General features: G+C 40.4%; 1 protein-coding gene across 2 annotated transcripts in view; it reads left to right on the forward strand.

Annotated features, from left to right (window-relative positions):
* The first annotated feature begins 339 nt into the window (after window positions 1-339).
* The window catches only part of LOC134574503 (LIM domain-binding protein 3-like), a 57,917-nt gene continuing 42,581 nt past the window's right edge, over window positions 340-15,675 (forward strand). Inside the window, exons 1-4 of one of the 2 annotated variants that reach the window (XM_063433609.1) lie at window positions 340-451; window positions 3,141-3,359; window positions 6,107-6,268; window positions 7,575-7,685. In XM_063433609.1, coding sequence (XP_063289679.1) covers window positions 3,157-3,359; window positions 6,107-6,268; window positions 7,575-7,685 — 476 coding nt within the window. In that variant the 5' untranslated portion in view covers window positions 340-451; window positions 3,141-3,156. Of the gene's footprint in view, window positions 452-2,781; window positions 3,360-6,103; window positions 6,269-7,574; window positions 7,686-15,675 lie in introns of those variants that run through there. The other variant, XM_063433608.1, reaches the window with a different exon arrangement.

Consider the following 15,675-nt stretch of genomic DNA (forward strand, 5'->3'; position numbering starts at 1 on the left):
ACGTTGTTGGGGTAAGCTTTTCAAGTCATTTTAGTCTTTTTGGATAAACGTTTAAATTACTTTTTTTTTTTTCCAAAATATTCAAATATCTAAATTGGAAGAAAAAAAAAAATCTAAATAGTATGAAATGTAAATATTTTTCATAGTATTAAATAATTGAAATGTTTACCCAAAATATTAAAATATTTGCAAAGCTTATTCAACAATAATAAATCGAGGGCCCAATTTTAAACAGTTTATAGCAAATATTACCCTGGTAAAGTGAGTCATGGTCCAACTTTCACCTTGTCCACTATTACTAATAATCTTTATTTTTTTTTTTTTTGAGAATAAGGACTTCCAAAAAGGTTACCATCTCATTTCAGATAAGACCTTTTTTTTTTTTTTTTAATGTATTCATTGTTACCTTCTTTCACAGCAGCAAGGAAAATGTTGCCAAATCTGAAACCAGGTAAATTTTACTGTAACTTGCACACTATTTTTTCCAGACTTGGAAAATGTATATATATTAATCACAAACTTCAAAACACAAAGATCGTGGTTATATTTGATTCTGCTATGGTAATTTTGATAATCAATGGTATGATTAATTGTATCTGGTCTGCAGTTTATACAAAAATGTGTCGCGTTAGTCAGCTAATATTAAATTACTTTGCAGCTTTCTGGACTTAGGTTCAACTTTATCAACATCAAAGAATCTATATATTTAAAGTTGTGTATGGTATTACAGTCCACATCAGTCCTTTTTGCATATGTTAACGCACAGAGTTTATAAAAAAAAAAATGAATCTGTATATAACGTAAACATGTTTTGTTTGTTTTTTTTAAACAATTAGTTGTGGTCAGTTGAAAACTAACTTGCCCTATTTTTATCCAAAGCATTGCGTTTTTTTGTTAACACAATATATACACAAAAAATCTTTAATTTAGCCTAATTGGAGTATTTTGTTCTGGTGCTTTTTGGGGCCAATTTGGCCTACATGAAGCAATTTGGTTATAGGGTCACCACAACTCTTATTTAGTAAACCTCAAAGTATGTTCGTTATGCATACTCTTTTTAGTTTTATTAGTTTGTAAACACATTGTTGCAGCTTTGACAGAAATCTCATTAAATGATTGCTCCATCACACAGGAGGGCAAAGACAGCCGTGTCTTGTCAATATTGTATGTAACAGAATGAAAGATATCAGACACTATATAAATCATAAGTATCTGCCGTATTTACTCGAATCTAATACGCAAAATAAAGTTTCCAAAATCTGAATGCGTATTAGATTCAGTGGCGCATTACATTTGGGGATCGTGGTTTTATTTAGAGAGTAGAGATTCGGGATTTGACTTTCAGAAATTAGTTAGGACCTGTGTGATTGTTTATCATTAGGCATTTTCGAATCCTTAAAGGAACACTATAGCGTTAGGGATGCAAATATGTATTCCTAATGCGATAGAGCCTTAGTCACCGTTAAGGTGACTAGGGCCCCGTTCCGCGGCGAATAAATGGTTTATTAACCAATTATTTGCTTACCTTAATCCAGCGCCGGGCTCCCTCAGCACTGGTGACCTCTCCTCCTACATCGATGTCAGCTCCCAAGTGGAGCCGAATGCGCATCCGCGGCCAGAGGCGCGCACATTCAAATCCTCCCATAGGATTATTTCCTTATAAATCGCGGAACTGGCCTCTAGTGGCTTTCAGGGAGACAGCCACTAGAGGCTGGATTAACCCTGCAGTGTAAACATAGCAGTTTCTCTGAAACTGCTATGTTTACAGCTGTAGGGTTAAATATGGGGGACCTGGCACCCAGACCACTTAATTGAGCTGAAGTGGTCTGGGTGCCTATAGTGGTCCTTTAAAAGAACACTGTCATCATTTTTAAATATATTCATTTATAGGGACACTATAGTCACCAGAACAACTACAGCTTATGTTATTTGTCCTGGTGAGTATAATCGTTCCCGACAGGCTTTTGCAGTAAGCACTGTGTTTTCAGAGAAAGCCTACGGATACCACCACTGGCCACTCCTCAGATGGCTACTAGAGGTGCTTCCTGGGGGCACTGCTGCTCAGTGTCACTACCATTAAGCGTATCCACCCTCTACAAACTCAGCCAATTCAATGGGAAAGCATTGTGATTGGCTCAGATCACAACTTCTGAGGATGTCAGCCAAGCAGATAGATCAGGGGCAGAGCCAGCAGCAGCAGACTTGAATAAAAGTAAGATTTGGCTATATTTAGGGTGTTAAAGGGGAGTTTGGGGGGCTAGATGGTGTTTTTAACACTATAGGGTCAGGAATACATGTTTGTGTTCCTGACCCTATAGTGTTCCTTTAATTTTTATTATACTATATCATCTCATTTTTTTGTATACATGTTTTAATAAATCACTTGCCTACCGTTACCATGCTTCTTTTCTGACAGCCGTCTTAATACATCTTAGGTCAGATTATGAGTCATTTGACCCAATGCTCAAAAGTGTGTGCTCTTTCTAGCTACAGTGTTTTCCATTAGATTACTCTGAAACGTTGCATTGGATTACTGATGATCCCAAAGAAGGTGAATAAAATGACTGTGCAAATGAGAAAGTGGAAAAGTTAGGCAAGAGATTTCTTTCTAAAAAAAATGATATACGTGAATTTAAAATAATAATAATAATAAGATGGCATATCAAACCAAAGAGGTTCCATTTATGTAATAAAAATGATGACAGTGTTCCTATAATGCCATCATAACATTTGAACATTCTGCAAATTTCGGCTGTTTGTATTTTGACATTTAGCATTTCAACATGACCGGATTCTCATTCTTCCACCTCAAACAGCCTCTAGTCATAGACTAGTGGACCCGCTACAAACAGGAATTTAACAGTGCCTTACAATTAACATCATGTTCGTGCTTACAGGAAAGAACTATTTGCAGTTTTCTGATTAGCAAAAACCCTCAGAAGTCTAACTCTTGGCAGATATTATATGGAATTTATCCAGAAAATACTCTAGAATTAGTTGTATTAGGTTATTGAGGTTACTAACGTTGGATGAGAAGTCATGTTGATGGGCTACTCAATTACGGTATTCAATAGCTATACAAGTACTTTGATGTAAGGAACTTCGTCTTGGTTCCGTTCCAAGAATTGTTTGTTACTCAGCTCTGCAGGTACTACAATGACACAATCTGCCATCTCAGGGGCCTGGCGTCCATCTAACTCAACTGCAGTGGATGACAGCCCAGTCCAAAACAAACCAGTGTCCTCCCGAGGTTACTCCGTGAGGTTTGGGGCTGATTCCAGTCCAAGAAAGGCCACTTACACCAGCACTGGCCAGAATGTTCAAAAACCATCACCCCCTATTACGTCCACTTGTAAAAGGTATAACGTAACAAAAATTAACCCCTTAACCAACCTGCTTTTTGTAGCTGCAGGGGTTGTAATAATACTTTCCTAACATAACTCTAGTGAAAATCAAATATTAAAAAGTCAACCTATCAGGCCTACTGAAACATCTCAAGTACATGGATAATGAACTATGTTAACAAATTACATGTGTGTTTATCATGAGGTGGTATACAGAAAATCATTAAGACAAGTTATAGAATTCTTCTTAAGGACTGGTTACTTTACTAGACAGTTATCCAGAAAGCTATTGGTTGTTTTTTTTTACAATTTAAAATATATATATATATATATATATATATATACACTGAACAAATTTTTTTTGCCTCCCATTTTTCATGAGCTGAACTCAAAGATCTAAGACTTTTTCTATGTACACAAAAGGCATATTTCTCTCAAATATTGTTCACAAATCTGTCTAAACTGTGTTAGTGAGCACTTATCCTTTGCCGAGATAATCCATCCACCTCACAGGTGTGGCATATCAAGATGCTGATTAGACAGCATGATTATTGCACAGGTGTGCCTTAGGCTGGCCACAATAAAAGGCCAGATTTAGATGCCTATACGATTCCCCATTCACTCGTAAAAATGAAATTAATAAATTTTAAAGAAAATTAGTTACTTTTCTTGCTCTCAAAAATGTTTTAGATTTATTATAATATTCTGGAACTGCCTTCAAGACAAAGAATTAGCCCAATTAAGCTGGGAAACATATCGAATCATATTTGGACACTCTTGCTTTTACATTTTCTGTTGCATTATTATTACTTGTTGCTACGCCTTGTTTTTAGAATACCGCAGTCTTTGCTGTGCACATGCTGTGTTCTCCCAGTATCCCATTAGAGACGTTACATATGTATCAACGCATTCCGCTTGTCAAAAGTGGACATCGTCTTCTTTTACCAAACTATCATCAGTCAATCACAACATTATGTAATTTAATATCAATACATTTTAGAAACATGCTGACCTGTTGTGGGTTTATGTGTTATCGCTAAGTATTCAGAAACATTGGCTCTGCCACCAAGAATTGTCTTCCATGTTGTCTGGGATTGATATTCTAATACCCAGATTACTTTTTATGTACCCATTTTATATCCATCAGAAATCGATATTACAAGTTTTATGTAAATTGTATTACAGTATCCAGCATATCACATCTATGGATCTATTTAAATCAATATCTTAATCCATTTACGGGAATGAATTATGTGTGGTTTATATATGTTGATATTTTGGCCGTTTGCAAAAAGTTTATTTTCTAATATCTCTTCATTCATTCCTGAAAACTCTTCATTTTCAATTTCAATTAAATTATTTTGTCGTGTTAATATATTCCTTTATACTCGGATTTGGCAGTCAACCCCCGTAATACCCAGAAGCGAGATCCAACATGCCATTTAGGCTGTTGAATAATTTTGGGTTGCCATAGATATACAAAAAATTACTATACACACGCTGGAACTGCTAATAATAAATGAATATGTTTGGGATACTTGGAATGGCTTTGCGCTAGATCTTCACCGTATGGTTTAATAATGTGTTTTCTTTGCTATCTTGCAGCTAAATGATAATGCTTTAAGCATTGCTTACTGTAACTCTTATTACATTCTTGCTTTTTTTTTCTGCCAAGCACACGGAGTCTCCAGAGATGAATTTGCAATGTTAGATTATTGACGCAATGTTAGATTATTGACGCTTGATAGTTACTTTCAAGGGATATCATAGGATATAGAATACACATGTATTCATTTATGATTTGGTTAGTAAAATAGCTGTAAGAAAATCTACTGGTATGGACCTTAAAACTTGCAGGTATTTTAATCTAGCCATTATACATATCAGACAATTCCAAGACAGTTTAGAGTCCACATCAACTTAGGACTCGTTTCCATGTCCGGAATTTGTACAATTGCTGTTGTTATCATTTCGCATTCAAATGTAATATTTAGCGACTGGCAATTAGTGGCTGCTAAAACCTTGATATCTCCAACATAAATTAATAGGAGAGGCTCAATGCTTAGTGGCTGCTGGTTTCCCTGCTGGTAAAAGTTATTACCTGTGATAGGACTAAAAATGACACCTGCCTTAACCTGGTTTAAAGCTGAGAACACAAATTAATTACTGCAAACTTCCCAATACATCGTACATTAAGAAAGACATCTTATCTAGCTTTACATACATGTCATCGATAACGGACTACCTATAAGCATGATGTGTGTAGTTTTCAATAAATACCTGTGAATGTGTTGGAAAATCAGATGTATAGAAACGCTAAGGGCAACTTAACATAAGACACTTGTATAGTGTCTTGGTAAAACAGGCCTTAAATTGGGAAAAGTGCCTTTTTCATAATGTATATCTCATTTGCAAACAGTAAATGCTAAGTGTTGGGTTGTGTCAGTTGGGGGCCTATGTGATTTCTGTACCAACATCTATCCGTTGTTGGTGTTAACTCTGCGTAATGGTGTCATTTTAATGACAAGAATGGAAACGAGCCCTAAGCTTCTACAAATGTGGTGGTATGGACTAGAAACGTTTAGGGTGAGATAAGGTATATCATTCAGAGACTTCATATTACTTCTTGATATTGGTTCATTAGCCAGTGAGCCACGAATCCACCAAAGCAATAAGATATTGGCTTCACTGTCATCTAAGGGGGTTCAAATGGTCCATTTCAGACGTTGCCTCTTCTCACTTTGTTTAATTTTACTCAGTAGCCCAGTTGAGCACACACCAGCACCTACCAGTATAGACACTGCTGCTACATCTGCAAATCAGACTTATACTGCTGAGTTCTATACAACGCAATACCAGTCATCGTCGCTGCCTGCTTCTCCAGCCTCTGTCCCTCCTGCTGCTTTATCGCCTCCAAGCCCCAGGTAATGCCTTTTCGCTTGTATTCTCTATGTTTTCTGATGACTTGATGAGAGGCTTATTTAGTAAAAGGTATGAGAAGACAGCCAATAGTAAAGTAATGTTTTTGTATGACTTACACAATTATCAATATTATTTCACCACATCTTCTCAAATATGTGTGTGTCTGCCTAAGCAAAACAGGCAATGATTGGACATGAAAAAGGACAAGTAACAGAGATTTTAAAAGTAACTCTTTTCTAATTGGCTTCTTGGGTTTTTCATCAAACCAATTAGAGAATGCGTAGAACTCAGATACATGTTACCGCCTGAAAGGGATAGCACCATAAACAATAAAGCTCAATGAGTTGTTATGGTATGAAGAGTCTGTAGATGCTAGTCTCTAGTTTGTGTCAAGCTGCGATCATTTTGACAAAACCCAATGCTGCCCCAGCACCCACAGCCCGGCCCATTTCCTGCTACTAAGCTACCGTAATATGGACATGAACGTCTCCATTAAACCATTTTGCTTAGGACAGCAATGATAGCCAGGTATGAATGTTTACTTTGCATTGCACTGTATTCTAACCATGAAAATAAAATCTGACATTTGCTTGAACTGTTCAAAGATTAATTTTCCCAAAATCCTTTTTAATTTAGTTAGAAAAAAAAAAAAAAAGAAAAAAAATCTAACAATTCATATTACAAACATCTTAACTATATTTCTAGAGGTCAAGCAAGCCAATCTGTTTTGATATCACTCCATGTGTGATCCATGTACATTATTTTTTGTCATGCTTCATCGTAACGCGTTACTAATTCCTTGCATTCATGAGATGCTGTTTTACTTTTGGTATTTGTTATTTTATGTTATAGTGTTAAATACATATTTGATTTCATTCTCAAGCAGTCTTATATATATATATAATGTTTGGTGTTTGTAAATGATATACGATTAATATAAAATATAAAAATATGGGAATGCATACGTAGATTTGATGTGATGTATTATTTATTATTTTGATGTGATGTATAGATTTTTCCCATATTATAATTTAAATCTTTCCGACCAATTCTTTAAAAGAACAAAAACAACCAAATAAATATCCTACATGGCTACAAATGGCAGGGAAGTAATATATAGATATGTTAAGGCAGGTAAAACAGCATCACTGCCTGTAGTGCTTACTAACTGCTGCCTGTTCTCCACGAGGACATGCATTGAGGTGTAGTCTCATGTTTTCCCAGCATACGGTTGGTAACGGGAAATGGAATTTGTTCGGAATCAATGTGTTTGCTTGGCATGTCTCATGCTTGTGCTGTTGTTTGCAGAGGGCCGGCTGCTGCCAGCATTTCTCCTTCACAGACCAGATCGAACACCGGAGCAAAGAACATGTCCGTTGCCGCCTCTACCATATCCTCTGCCATTTCTGCACAGTCTAGGTATATATGCTTTTATGTTTTCTCATTTTGCTCTTTTGTTTGTTGTTTGTGCTTTTGTTTACTCCATCCATTTCTTGTGGTTCGGCTTCATGCACCAACTCGATTGCTGAATTGTTGACCTCACCATTGCATTCCGAATAAGAAACCTCTAACTTTTATAAAATTTAAAGATGGATTTACCATAAGTCTCAGCCCTCAGCACTCTTCTTCACCCACTTGATAAATACTTTGATCAATCATGGGATCTAGGCTACTGACATAGCGTATCATTATTTTGGTCGTATAACAATGACGTCCAGTGTTCTCGAACGATGGAAACACAACGAATTATCATATTTTGTGTCGTACCTGAAAAAATAAATAAATTCAGGACTTTAACCCTCTTTTACCAGGAAGAATTAAACATTTTAGCATTTTCAAAAACAATTTCACTATTAAATATAAACAGACTACTTTTGTATGGATGATATTTAAAAGTTTACTTTTAGGTTTTTCATTTGTAATATGGAAGAAAAACACATTCTGTGTTATAAACCCCCCTCAATAAAACTGTATTTAAAAAAAACAAAAATCTATATATGGCTCTTTAAATGGACATCTAAAAAGTTTAAACAAAGACAATAGAGTTGTCCATACGTGTTTACATTGAAGTACAAGTTGTACAACCTGTGTGTGTGAAGCCTATTTCTACAGATACATAGATGATCATTCTAGGAAATCTATTGGAGACAATATATTATACAACATAGACTACACAGGTCAAAACATTGTCTTGCAGAGGTTCATGGGAGTTGTAGTTATAGATAGTGGGGAGTACTCTGGCATAAAACTATCATATCACCTTTTTCTAGGTTTGCAGATGCATCATTCATATGGCGCAATTGCACCAGGATCATTAGAACTTTGCGTAATGTGGGCGTTAATTAAACATACATCAGACATCTCCTCATTAATACAATGTGTAACACTAAAATTAGTTTTATGGAATACATCAAACGTTTGCATTAATTACTTTGCTGCTGTTTTCTTACTCCACACGCAGAAAGGAGACATTGGTGGGGAAAAAAAATGCCTCGTCTGATTTTTTTTTTCCTTATCGTTAATGTTAATAAAGCTAACGTTTTTGAACTCACAAATAACCCTTTTTGAATTACAGGTCTCAAGCACCGCAAGACGTGTTTGTTTGTTTCTTGTTTCGATACTCATTCCTTGTTTTGGTATTTCAGCTTCAATATAAAGTGACAGACCGGCTTGACAAGTACAGTTCTAGTTTACTTATGGAATTACAAAAGATTCTAGGTTTGTGCAGGTTGTGATGCTTACCCTACACAAATTATCCATAAATGAGTAAAAGTAGCGGATACTTCAGGCTCCATGCACACCAGAAATCTGCCAATAAGCAGCTAAATAGATGCCTAACATCCTATGCTTACAGCTATACTCAGGAAAGCATCAATAGAGTTAAACGGTAACTTCAGCCATCATGACCACTGGAGTGATTTGAAGTGGTTATGGTGGTTGTAATCTGTATGTGCCGCATTTCAGCCTAAAACACTGCACATACAGATTAATCTATAACTATGTGCCGGGCGCTAGTTACTCCCCTTACACATGCTCTGAGCTGGCAAATTGTCCCAGTCAAAGGCTTCTGTGTGAGAAACCTTTGATCGGGTCGCACAAGGCCTCTGCGGACATGGAAGGCAGTGCTGGGAGCTTCGCCCCGGACTAGATTCTAGGTAAGTAAAAACGTTTTGGGCGATTTTACTGAAACATCTTGGGTCGGGAACTAATGAATCGTGCCTAAAAGGGCATTTTAAATAGGAAACTGCAGTTTTAACCCCTTAAGGACACATGACATGTGTGACATGTCATGATTCCCTTTTATTCCAGAAGTTTGGTCCTTAAGGGGTTAAAAGAAGGCTTGGAGTAACCTTTCAAAGCCGAATATTAGAATGAGAGCAATGGCTGCTCCTGCACTATAGATTCCAATTTACCTCCGATACCCTTCTACACAAACAAGAGTTAAACATTGAGTAGTCATAATAATGGAATGACAAACATGAATCAATCATCCTGTCAGGCTCTTTTAGAGATATTTAGGGACCGTTTTCACAACATTCTCTTAAGCATATATACATAAATACACACACAGAGTCTCTATTATTCATTCATGATTTAGAAACATAGAATGCGACGGCAGATAAGAACCATGCGGCTTATCTAGTCTGCCCAATTTCTAAATACTCTCATTAGTCCCTGGCTTTATAAGAACCATTCGGCCCATCTAGTCTGCCTAATTTTCTAAATACTTTCATTAGTCCCTGGCTTTATAAGAACCATTCGGCCCATCTAGTCTGCCTAATTTTCTAATACTTTCACTAGTCCCTGGCCTTATTTTATAGCTAGGATAGCCTTATGCCTATCCCACGCATGCTTAAACTCCCTCACTGTGTTAACCTCTACCACTTCAGCTGGAAGGGTATTCCATGCATCCACTACATATATTCCTGCTTCCTGATATCCTGATATTATTTTTAAACCTTTGTCCCTCTAATTTAAGACTCTTGTTGTGGTAGTTTTTCTTCTTTTAAATATAGTCTCCTCCTTTACTGTGTTGATTCCCTTTATGTATTTATTTTGTAAATATCTGTTTATTTTGGCATGAGGTTTTCCCATCATACTGTTATTTTTTTTTTTTTATATATATAATCAAGCATAACATAGAACGGTGGAATACACGACTCGCAGGTCTGTGTCAATGAAGCGTAAAACCATGGAACTTGCAGGTTCCTTAAACATTTAGGTAACTTGTGAGACACGTAGGTCTCCATTGTTGTTGGATTATTAGTTGTCAGATGGTTACTAGTCAGTGGTCAGTTACTGTTTAACATCAAACAAAGCCAATGATTCAATAACAGTGTCTGTGTGAGGTTGTTACCCCATTGCATGATGTTGGTTCGTGTCTCCCCCACTCTGTGGGTGGTATGTTCTCTCAGTCATCAGTGGTCACTATCTATCGGCTCATCCTAATAAGGGGCTCCCTGCGCGGGGGGCTCCCTGCACGGGGGCTTAGGGAGTCTGTGAGTTTCTGAGGAGGGGGAGGAAGGAGAAGGAGGGTATTAAGGTGGATAGAAGGCGAGTTTGGCTCTCAGTGATTGGTGTTGCACTTATATTAAGGTTCTTTTCGGTCTCCACTGGTGGTGTCAGAAGTGTCTTACTTTAAAAGTGATTTGAAATCGGCTGAGTCCGTGGATAGAATCCACTGAGTCCAGATATTCAGGTAGGTTTGGGGTCTCTCGCTGCTGCGGAATATTAGGTCTTCCATAGCACGGAGTTCTTCCATTCGTTGGAACCATAGTTCCGTCGGTGGGGCTATGTCTTTCTTCCAGAATAGAGGCACCACCCCTTTAGCCACATTCAGAATTCGTATTGTAGTGAGCTTTTGTATGTGGATGTGCGAGTTTTAGTGTGATGTAAAAGAATTGGTGCCGGTTTGAAGGGGGGGTGGGTCATCTGAAAATCTTTGAATGATATTGTGGACCTTTTCACAAAATGGTTTTATTTTGGTGCACTCCCACCATAGGTGAAGTAGGGTGCCCACCTCATCTCCGCACCTCCAACAGCTATTATCTATGGTTGGCATCATTGCGTGTAGCGACTGGGGCGTCCTATACCAGTATGTTAGTAGTTTCACCGCGCAATGCAGTGTGAGGTCACAGATTTTGTGCCATTGTTTGAGAGTTAGTGTTTCCCCTAGGGCTTCTTCCCATTTCCCCATAAAGTGAGGTGTTGGTGTATTCTGGTTTGTGAGGAGCATTGGATCTTTGTCTGTGCAGATTACCTGTGCAGGGTGTTCGTGTCGGTCATCTTGGTCAGGGGTTTGATCTGTCCCTCCGTGAACAGGTGTTGTGCTTGGGGGATGTCTGCGCCTATCATCCTCTGGAATGACTTTGGTTCTAGGCCTGGAGGAAAGGCTGGGTTGTGGACCAGCGGGTACAGGGGCGCCGGGAATGATGATAGGGCCAGTTTTGGGGCCTGAGTGTGCCATACTGTGATGGTGGCCTTAATGAGTGGGTGTCGGGCTACCAGTTTGGTACTGTGTGTTGGTTCCAGCCAGGGCATGACCGTCATGGGCTTGCCTACTTTTGTGGCCTCTATTTCTTTCCACAGTTTGGTGACTCCCTGTTTGGACCATTCCACTATCCTTTGTAGGTTTGTGGCTTGGTAGTACAGCTTAAAGTCTGGGAGAGCCAGGCCTCCCTCTGACTTCGGCAGTGTGAGAATGTTATGTCGTATGCGGGCTTTAGCATTGCGCCAGATGAACCTCAGTATCAGCGTGCGCAATGTGACAAAGACATTTTTGGGGATCGTGATCGGTATAGTTTGAAACAGGTATAGCACCCGTGGTAGGAGGTTCATCTTGACTATACCCACTCTGCCGAACCAAGAGAGGTGTGGCAGTGACCATTTCTCCAGATCCTCCCCTAGCTGCGTTAAGAGAGGTTGGAAGTTGGCCCGGTATAGCTGGCTGCATTCCCTTGTAACCCAGATCCCTAGGTATTTCAAGGCTGAGTCTGACCATTTGAAGGCAAAGAGGCTTTGAGTATGTATGACCTGTTCCTTCAGGAAGGACACGTTAAGTATTGTAGATTTTGAATAGTTTATTTTGAAATTTGAAAGTGATCCATATGTGGCAAATTCTGTCATTAAATGTCTAAGTGAGCGGTCCGGGTTTGCCACGAAAAATAAGAGGTCGTCCACATAGGCCACCACGGTGTGGACCGTTTTGCCAATTCTCATGCCCTGTATGTTTGGGTTCTGTCTGATCGCTAGGAGGAAGGGTTCGAGGGCAAGGACAAAGAGCAAGGGAGATAGTATGAGTATGTCTGCGTATTTTTTATAGTAGCCCACAGACAGGCCATCTGGTCCTGGGCATTTCCCCGTCTTTGCGATTTTCAAGGCTAGGGCTAGTTCTTCTGTCGTGAGGGGTTCGTCTAGCTCTTGGATCGCTTCTGCAGGGAGGCGTTTGTCTAGGTGATGGTCTAGGTATTCCTTAATATCAGTCTTATGTTTACTGCTGGGTGGGGTTGCCTGTTGTGTGGATAATGAGTATAAGTCAGAGTAGTATCCATGAAGGACTGCGGCCATATCCGTGGGCAAGAGTTTCAGTCTGTTATGTTTGTCTCTGATTTTGGGTATGTATGCGTTTGCTCGTCTTTTGGCTGTCATTCGGGCCAGTAAGGACCCGCATTTGTCTGCGTTAACAAAGAAGAATGTTTTTGTTTGTGTGACCATTTTCTGGTAGGAGTGATTGAGCAGTGTCGAGAGTTCTCTACGTAAGGTCGTCAATTTGCGCCAGTCGTCTGGTCGCCGCGTCTGTTTATGGGTCCCTTCAACTTGATGGATTTCCTGTAAAAAGGTGTGTGAGACGTGCCTTTCGTTCTCTTTTAATCGTGGAGCCTTTTGCTATTAGTGCCCCTCTTATGACACATTTGTGTGCCTCCCAGAGACACATCGGTGTAGTTTCTTCTCTATCGTTTTCCTCAAAGTATGTCGTGAGCGAGGTACGAATCTCTTGGAGAGTCAGTGGATCTGTTAGGAGGGATTCATTGAGTCTCCAGTTCATCGTTGTGGGCCTATACAGTGGGGATGACAGGGTCATCACTAGAGGGGCATGGTCGGACCACGTTGTGGTGCCTATGCGGATGGTCTGTAAGTCTGTTAGATAATAGTGGGGGAGGAAGAAATAATCTAGGCGGGAGTATGATTGGTTAGGGGTTGAGAAGAAAGTATAGTCCCTGTCTTCTGGGTGAGTGGCCCTCCAGCAGTCCACTAGTCTGTGGTCTCGCAGGGAATTGTTTATAGTTTGTAGGATGTGTGCGGGTACTGCGGAGGTTCCTGTGGATGTGTCTAGTCGTGGGTGTAGAGCAACATTAAGATCCCCCCCAACTATGAGGCACCCTTCAGTGAATCCCTCAATCGCTCGCAGGGTTGATTTTATAAATCGGGCTTGTTTGGTGTTGGGTACATATAAGTTGAGCAGTGTGTAAGGCTTGGTCAGCACTGTTCCCTTAACACATACATATCTCCCTCCTTTATCTACCAGAGTGTCTTTAAGTTGGAATTGGAGAGATTTATGTAGCAGGATGGCAGTGCCCTTGGATTTCCCGTCTGGGTGGTTACTCGTGAAGCATTGTGTGTAGCGGTTATTCGTCAATTTGGGAGCGTGTCCTTCCCAGTAGTGTGTCTCTTTGATGAACAATATGTGTGATTTAAGGCTATGAAAGTAGGTTAGGGCTTGGGATCTTTTTTCGGGTATATTAAGGCCTTTAGCGTTTATGGATAGGAGATTAATGGGTGCCATTCGGTAGGTCTGGGTAGTCGTCATTTTGCCTTTGTAACTAGTAGCGTTAGTTGTGCGTGAGGTGAGGGCAGATAGACTTCAGTGTCGTTGCGGGAGAGAGCGTCTTATGGGGGAGCAGGGGTGTTAAAGGCTTGTATTGGAGCCCGAGTGTGGGCGTGGAAATTGGGTTGAGTAAATCTGTTAGGTCCCCGGGGCCCAGTCTCCACCGAGTGGAGTGCGAGCCGCGTTAACCAGTGTTACGTTAAGGCACGTTTACAATGTGCGAACAGTGCAATCTATGTAATCATTAGAAAAGAAAAAAAAAAACACAGGGAAGAAGATACAGAGGGCGTATGACTATTGGTACGTGATAGTAAAGGGTAGTGGACAGGTCTCCCGTGTCTAGATCCCTCCCCTACCGAACCCCCGTTGTCTCTGTATGTATAATTCGTCGAGTCTTATGTTATTCAGGGCTGTCCCCTTCATCTGCGTGCACCTGTGGGTCGGTTCCAACTTAGAATTCGGGTGTAGTGGGTTTGTCACACTTGCCCCCTTCTATATGTGTCGTCTGGTTATTATTTTACATTATTATTTTAGGGGTCCCAGGTTGTCTTAAGGTGTGTCATAGTAAGAGTACCGGTTGCGTGTGTGTGTGTCGGGACAAAATATAGTGACAGAGCATGCTTAGGACATCATACTTAAATAAATAAAGTTCCTCCCCCTCCCACCATAGTGCAGGTTATATTACCACCCGGAGATTCGGGGCGAGGACCCTCGTTAGAGTTCATTGTCCTTTTGGGGGTCTGTATTCTCGTTGTTTGCACGGTCAGCGTGAGGTGCCTGCTGGTCTTGTGGATTCCTGTCTGGATCTGATCCTTCGCTGTGCGTGTGCCAGATCAATCTGGGGAGGTGGAGGTGGTTTATAGAAGTCCAGCGGATCAGGCCAGCGCATGTTGATTGGTGGGAGTTGCAGAAGGTTAGAGATCTCTATGTCGTCTCAATGTCCCCGTATCGGTCTAGGTCCTTCAGGTGTGAGGAGAAGTATGCCAGACGGGAAGATCCACCTGTATCGTATTTTCTGCTAGATCAAGACACGTGTCAGCGGTTTCTGCGCTCTCCTGTATCCTAGTGTGGCGGGATTGAGATCGGGGTACAGTTGAAGAGTATGTTGGTGAAATCTGATGTCTCCATTCTCGCGTGCCGCTTGCAAGATCTCCTCTTTCAGGGTATAGCTGGAGAGGCAGCAGATAACATCTCTGGGTGGGCTGTCAGGTGGTCCCTTCGGTCAGAGAGCCCTGTGTGCACGTGTAAATTCGATGACTGACCCTCCGCTCTCTTCAAGATGCCGTTAAATATCGTGGCTAGTGCCTCACGGAGGTGTTCTGGGGAGTCTTCTTGCTCTGTCATGCTGCGCAGGCGAAGGTTTTGGCGACGTCCCCTGTTGTCCAGATCTTCTAGGTGTAGAGCCATCTGTTGTAGCTGTGTGGTCTGGCAGTCTAATGTGGCTGTTGTGGCTGCTTGAGCCTGTATGTCTGCCCTTATGAGCTGTAGATCTGCTCTGATGGATGATTGCAGAGCTGTGTTGGCAGATCTTCTTTTGTGGGCAGTTCTCTTATTAGGGCTCCCCAGTCAAGTGGAGGAGATGGA

The sequence above is a fragment of the Pelobates fuscus genome, chromosome 10 (genome assembly GCF_036172605.1).
Source record: "Pelobates fuscus isolate aPelFus1 chromosome 10, aPelFus1.pri, whole genome shotgun sequence".
Classification (NCBI taxonomy): domain Eukaryota; kingdom Metazoa; phylum Chordata; class Amphibia; order Anura; family Pelobatidae; genus Pelobates; species Pelobates fuscus.